General features: G+C 42.8%; 1 protein-coding gene across 1 annotated transcript; it reads left to right on the plus strand.

Moving 5' to 3' along the window:
- The first annotated feature begins 5,649 nt into the window (after positions 1-5,649).
- LOC132012192 (keratin, type I cytoskeletal 18-like) lies at positions 5,650-7,007 on the plus strand. Its single transcript, XM_059391870.1, has one exon. The coding sequence runs from the start codon at positions 5,668-5,670 to the stop codon at positions 6,970-6,972; it is 1,305 nt and encodes a 434-aa protein (XP_059247853.1). The 5' UTR covers positions 5,650-5,667; the 3' UTR covers positions 6,973-7,007.
- Positions 7,008-7,620: the final 613 nt, after the last annotated feature.

Genomic DNA, 7,620 nt, shown 5'->3' on the forward strand with positions numbered 1-7,620 from the left:
ACCCAGAAATGAACCCACAACTATATGGTCAATTAATTCTCAACAATACAAGAATGAATACCCAGTGGGAAAAAACAATCTTTTCAAAAATGGTGTTGGGAAAACTGGACGGCAACATGCAAAAAGGATGAAACTGGACTACTTTCTTACTGCATACATAAAAATAAATTCAAAATAGATTAAAGACTTAAATGTGAGACCTGAAACCATAAAATCCTATAGGAGAACACAGGAAGTAACTAACCTCTTTAACATCAGCTGTGGCTAAAGATGGTCCAGACACTTATTTTCTAGATATGTGTCCTGAGGCAAGAGAAACAGAAGCAAAAATAAACTATTAGAAATCATCAAAATAAAAAGCTTCTACACCACAAAGGAAACAATCAACAAAACTAAAAGCAACCTATGGAATGGAAGAAGATATTTGCAAATGACACACCTGATAAGAAAGGGTTAGTATCCAAAATCTATAAAGAACTTACAAAACTCAACACCCAAAAATTGAATAATCAAGTAAAAAATTAGCAGAAGGCATGAATAGATATTTTTTCAAAAAACATGCAGATGGCCAATAGACACATGAAAAGATGTTCAACATCACTGATCATCAGGGAAATGCAAATCAAGACTACAATGAGATATCACCTCACACTTGTCAGAATGGCTAAAATCAACAACAAAGAATGACAGATGTTGGTGAAGATGCAAAGAAAGGGGAATCCTTTTGCACTGTTGGTGGGAATGCAAACTGTTGCAGCTACTCTAGAAACAATATATAGTTTCCTCAAAAAATTAAAAAAAAAATAGAATTACCATATGATCCAGTAATTCCACTACTATTTACCCAAAGAATGAAAAAACATTAATTTAAGGTATACAAGCACCCTTATATTTATAGCAGCATTATTTACAATAGTCAAGATATGAAATCAGTCCAAGTGTGTCTATTGATTGATGAATAAAGATTGATGGATAAAGAAGAGGTGATAAATGATAGATGATAGATAGATGATATAGGCATAGGTATATAGATATAGATAAATTGGAGTATGACTCAGCCATAAAAAAGAATGAAATCTTGTGATTTTCAGTGACATGAATGAAGCTAGAGAGTATAATGCTGAGAAGCAAAACAAAGAGCAGAGTGAGGGGAAGAGAGACCAAGAAACAGTTTTAACAATGGACAGTGAACATGGTTACCAGAGGGAGGTGGGTAGGAGGATGGTTAAAATAGGTGATGGGGATTAAGAAGTGCACTTGTCATAATAAGCACTGGATGATTAAAACAAAACCTTTAGAAATAAGTAAATAAAGGTCCCACACTTATATATTTTAAAATACATAGTAAAATAGCCTGCGACATGTAAATATTCAATAAATAGTTATGAAACTTTATAAAACAGAAAGAAATATAAGTATGCTATTATTTTGTTCAAATAATAGCTTTTATTGGAGCAAAAAATCAAATTGTATAGAATACATAATTTCAATTAAATGTATATTTTCCATAACTTTTATGACCAAACTCATAATGCATGTGCATAATTATTACTATTATCATTTATTCTTTTCTGGTATGTCTGTGTCCCAGCTGAACTTTCTAAGATCACTTTGCTCTGCTTGAGGAATGAGTGCAGCCTATAATCACAGCAATGTCCAGCTAGTAGCATCAGCTGGACTGGAGTTCCTCATGTTGACTTCTCTGCATATTCAAGCCCCATCTTATCTCTGGGATCAGACTCAGGCCTGGCATATGCTTTGGACCTCAGTTTTCTCACTTATCAGACAGAACAGTCTGGATTGAATCGGGCATGGCCTTTGCTCAGAGGCTGACACTAACTTTAGCTTTTTCTAGGGACTTGACTAACTTTTCCTTTACTCATGGAACAAATCCATTGAAATAAAGAATACATCCTTTTTCTGACTTCTTGGGACCTGAAGTTCAGGAGGTCCTTCTGGCCTGCATGTAGACATAAAAAATGTGGAGATGTGGGAAGCAGCTTGGCCTCCTATATTTAAATACAGTAAGTATATATTAAGTATACATAAGTACACACACTCAGGCAAAAGGCATGGGCTGGAAGGCAAACTGTCTGAATTAGAAGTACTTTAATGAAGGTCATGAACATGATTCTGCAACTTTATCTCCAGTTTGAGCTCCAACTCTGTTATGACAGCTTCCCTAGACCTTGGACTATCAAGATTCTTGGCGGGGGTTGGGGAGGCAGAAGGCATTCTGCAGTTACTGAAGCTCCCAGACTACTCAGATAACCACTGGTTCTCAGGGGATCTCTTGATTTTGGTTAAGGACAAATGGACACTTCAGCCTAACTATCTCCCTAGGACCATAGGACCTTAAAGGAATTCCTGCTTTTACTTTCCACAGTTGTACCCTCTGATACATGGCTGTCCTCTGGTTGGAGTCTACAGGGGGCACAACCTCCACCTGTATGGTCATTGTTTCACTTGTAGTCAGCTCTGGGCTAGCCCTTTGGGCCCCCAGGGTGGTCATACTCTATTCAGCTTTGTCATTGGTGCAGAGCATTGTGACAGAATGCTTTCTTCCCCTGTCTGAGGGGTCTTAACAAGATCATAATGAGTATCAGAAGGAAACCATCATTATATTGCATGCCTTCCCCACCTAGTCCCCACTCTAACTTATGTTCTGCATGTTTGTGTCCCCACTCCAACATGTTTTCCTAGAAGTATGGGAATCAACCATCCGAGTTTGCCCAGATCTTGACTTCAGCTCCTTTAGAAGAAAGTTTCAGTCAGGGACTCCCTAGAAGGAGTACACAGCCACAGACAAGAACCCTGGGATCCTCTTTGGGAAACCACACCCATATGCGTATTACACTTCAAAATACAGACACAGGCATTAAATACAATGGCATTATCATCCTTTGTGGCAAATTAATTCACCTGATGAGATGTATCTCCTCGCTCAATACATAAAACATAAGGTATATAGAGTATGATAAAGGAAAAGAGCCCTTAGACAGAGCTAAGGGACAGCTGGGCTCATACACACATGCAGCCCTATCAGCTGGTATTCTTACAGTGGAGGTAAATCGTCACCTCCTTCTGACCAATTCTCCATGTAGCTACACAGCAGTTGCAACCCTGAGTAAGAAGCCTGTCTTATTGACTCTACAGTGAAAAGCTGAACATCTGTCCAGCAGAAAGGGTGTGTTTTCTACACTTGCACCCAGTTATTCACACATCTTTGTGCCAAGAATGGTGATGGATACCGGACATTCAGCAGTAAGCCAGCCTGATGTGGGGAAACTGAGGACAGAAGTCAAGAATGTCACCCTATCCTGGGAGGAGGGATTTATCAGAAAAATTGAAAAGAAGTCATGTTCCTATCCTCAGAGTGCACACAACCCTAAGGAAGAGAAAAAATACACCAGTCAATGAGATTTCAAAGGGAAAGTGCAATTTTCAAATCCCTACAAACTGAATATAAGAATGGAACCTGCCATCTGATGTGTCAATAGACAGAGCTTCCCTCCAGGCCTAGAAGGTAGCAGAAACCCTACCTATTTGCTTTTGTTGTTTTTGATCAGCCAGCCCTCTTTCCTCTGCTATAAATCTCTGATACATCAGTTAGCTACTATTTTATTTATTTTTTTTATTTTTTAAGGATTTAGGGGTTTATTTTTTTAATTATTTATTTCTTTTCAGCATAACAGTATTCATTGTTTTTGCACCACACCCAGTGCTCCACGCTATCTGTGCCCTATTTTAAACTAGAGTTGTTTTGGGGCACTCACACTTCATCCCCACAAGGCAATCTGGCCAGCCATTCCCTTCTCTTCAATCAAATCTGGGAAAAGGAGTAAGGTTCATTTAGTTCCTGAAAACACACCACTCAAAATCCTGTTGTGCCAGTCTGTCCAAGTATTCTACCTAGTGTGGCTGACAGCGGTTCTTTTATCCCTGCCGCTTCCCTATGGAGCTCTCATCCAGCTGAAACTGTCTGTGGAACTGAGTTGGCTGGTACTGATAAAGCATGTGTCACAGGTTGGATTTCCCAGGAAAATGATTCTGAAACAAGACTTCCCTATTTGGGAGATTTATTAACAACAGTGTCTGTGAGGGGTAAGGGAAACAAGATTGGGCACAAGGAAAACTTGAACCTTGATGCAGTTACAACAGTGGCCTCAGTTGGTCCTATGGGAAGCTATAGAGCAAAAGATGAGAAGTAATGAGGAACCATTCCTCCTGCCAGAATGGTGTCTCTGTTTCTTGCCTCTGACACAAGAAGTTCAAAGTAGGTCTCTTGGCTCAGTGTGATATAATGCAGGAACCAGTGTTAGTAGAATGAACACTAAGAAAGCCCTCAAACAGGGTCACTGGCTGAGATACTATAAGCAAAAAAGACAAACCCTTACTCAGAATGGACTGCTTCCTCTGAAAATGCATTTTGCCTTTTCCAAGTTGGAAAGGGTTCAATACAATCAGCTTATCACTGAGTGGCGGGTCTCTTCAAGTAATGGTGCAGTATTGGGGATTCGGCTGGTCTCTCCTGCTTCCAAGTATAGCAGTAGCAACAGATAAATCTGCTTGAGTAAGGCAAAGTCCTATATTCTGAGTCCTGCATAACCTCCACCTCTCCCATCTCTGCTACTCCACTCAGGCACTAACAGATGAATAGGCTGGCCAATAGTAGGAGCTATCTGATGTCAAATGGAGAAATCGCTCTCTCTGCTTTTATCCTCTTGTTTTATCCTCTTCTGTAGCAAATGCTCCTTGGTGGATGCTAATGTTTACTCAATACTGTCCACTGTAAGTCCATCCACATGATTCTTCTCCACACCTCCTTGTTCTGGTCTTACAGTTTATCCTCCTTCAGGGTCCTGAGCAACTAGTCAAACTATTTACCCCTGACCATGAAACCATATATATTTCCTGGCCTCTCTCCTTTCCACACAAGGTAGATGACCAAGTGCATTATTAAAACTTTTCCTAGTGTTAAGCTTTTCCATCATCACTGTTTTTCAAGGACCCCATCTGGGATCTTATAGAGTATTATGGTCCTTTTTTATCTTGCACCCACCTAAGCATCTGTGAAAATTTTTGATCCTTTTAGACTCCGCCATCTGGTCATACAGGACTGTCCACACGTGTGATCTGAAGGTGAGATACAGGTACAACTTTGGAGGATGATATGGGGGTTCACCTACTTATGTAGCTCCCTTTTGCTCTCTAGCCCTGCTTTCACCTGAACCTGGAGGTACCTTGATTTTACCATATTGTAATCCATATTACAGTGCATTGCTGTTGGTCCTTCCTGACCTTATGAGTTGGTAGATCTAATAAAATCCAACTCATGTTGGATGGTCCTGGCCACATGCTCATCCATTATCCCACATTTAAATTTCATCTCTACTAGAGTACAGTAGCAAGCCAAGATAAAAGCTCTTTTTCCAAAGTGCATATAATTTTTTGCTTCAGATATTGTGTTCTTGATCCCAAACCCTAGGTGTCTCCAATATGATGTTCCTATTGGGGCTTGCCAGAAACCACATATAGCCTTTCTTTAGACCACACTCCATATGGAGTAGGAACAGGATTTCCAGGTGTAGATTTGTTGCCTCAAGAGCCTGAAAAGTTCCTGGCCCGAGCCCGAGTTCTGGCCTCTCATCTTACTCTCCAAACAGCATGAGCTTCACCACCCACTCCACCTTCTCTTCCAACTATCGATCCCTGGGCTCCATGCAGTCGCCCAGCCACCAGGTCCGGCCTGTCAGCAGCGCGGCCAGCGTCTATGCAGGCGCCGGAGGCTCAGGCTCCCGGATCTCTGTATCCCGCTCCACCAGCTTCCTGGGCGGTTGGGGGTCCGGGGGCCTGGCCACGGGGTTGGCCGCCGGGATGGCCAGGGGTCTGGCCGGCATAGGGGGCATGCAGGGCGAGAAGGAGACCATGCAAGACCTGAATGACCGCCTGGCCTCCTACCTGGAGAGGGTGAGGAGCCTGAAGGCAGATAATCAGAGACTGGAGGTGAGAATCCGGGAACACCTGGAGAAGAAGGGACCCCAGGTCAGAGACTGGGGGCATTACTTCAAGACCATCGAGGAGCTGAGGTCTCAGATTTTTGCAAGTTCTGTGGACAATGCCCGCATCGTTCTGCAGATTGACAATGCCCGTCTTGCTGCTGATGACTTCAGAGTCAAGTATGAGACGGAACTGGCCATGCGCCAGTCTGTGAAGAGTGACATCCACGGGCTCCGCAAGGTCATCGATGACACCAATGTCACTAGGCTGCAGCTGGAGACAGAGATTGAGGCTCTCAAGGAGGAGTTGCTCTTTATGAAGAAGAACCATGAGGAGGAAGTAAAGGGTCTACAGAACCAAATTGCCAACTCTGGGTTGACCGTGGAGTTGGATGCCCCCAAGTCTCAGGACCTCAGCAAGATCATGGCAGACATCCGGGCCCAGTATGATGAGCTGGCTCGGAAGAACCGAGAGGACCTGGACAAATACTGGTCCCAGCAGATTGAGGAAAGCACCACAGTGATCACCACACAGACCTCAGAGATAGGAGAGGCTGAGATGACCCTCACGGAGCTGAGACGTACTGCCCAGTCCTTGGAGATCAACCTGGATTCGATGAGAAACCTGAAGGCCAGCTTAGAGAACAGCCTCAGGGAGGTCGAAACCCGCTGCGCCATGCAGATGGAGCAGCTCAATGGGGTCCTGCTGCACCTGGAGTCTGAACTGTCCCAGACCCAGGCAGAGGGGCAGCGCCAGGCCCAGGAGTATGAAGCCCTGTTGAATGTCAAGGTCAAGCTGGAGGCTGAGATTGCTACCTACCGTCGCCTGCTGGAAGATGGGGAGGACTTCAATCTCAGTGACGCCCTGGATAGCAGCAGCTCCATGCAAACCATCCAGAAAACCTCTACCCGCAAGATTGTGGATGGCAAGGTCATGTCTGAGACCAATGACACCAAAGTTCTGAGGCGTTGAGGGAGCAGAAGCAGGGTACACTTTGGGGAGCAGGAGGCCAATAAAAAGTTCGAAGGTCAAAAAAAAAAAAGAGCCTGAAGAAACCTAAAAGTTGTTATGTTTGTTATGTTTCTTCTTGGTTCTGGGAAGTACTGTTGTAATAAGTTGTTCTTAATTTTGGAGATGATGCTCAGGCACATCCTAGACCTCTAGATCTTTAAACAATGCTTAGTGTTATTCAGTACCCCTTCTCACCAGTGCATTTCTTATTATTTTAATTAATTAAATGTCCTCAGAGTGTTCTTCAAACACAATCAACTCTTTGGTTTTGTCCTCTTTGATTTATCCACTTTTATTCCCACTTTTCTGAGGCTTCCCTTCTTCTGCCACATGCTTAGAAGTTCTGGCACTTCTATTTCTCTTAATGTGGACTATCATTCTGCCCAAACTTCTAGCCAATATAGCAACATAAGAGCACCATGGGGCCTATGGCCTGATATGAAATTCTGTACCAGAGGAGTTTACTCTTGTATCAATATGTTCTTCCTTACTAACTGTATGTAATCTCCCCTGATCCAGTTCACTGATTCAGTCTCATGACTTCCAGAATCTGCCATACACATTTGGTTCAGCTACATCAGCATATTGTCCTTTTCTTTCTTTAGCCAA

This window comes from Mustela nigripes, chromosome 1 (genome assembly GCF_022355385.1).
Source record: "Mustela nigripes isolate SB6536 chromosome 1, MUSNIG.SB6536, whole genome shotgun sequence".
NCBI classification, from domain to species: Eukaryota; Metazoa; Chordata; class Mammalia; order Carnivora; family Mustelidae; genus Mustela; species Mustela nigripes.

Bases quoted from the DNA above. Each gene is read 5' to 3' on its own strand.
- LOC132012192 (XM_059391870.1), top strand. From the start codon at position 5,668: ATGAGCTTCACCACCCACTCCACCTTCTCTTCCAACTATCGATCCCTG.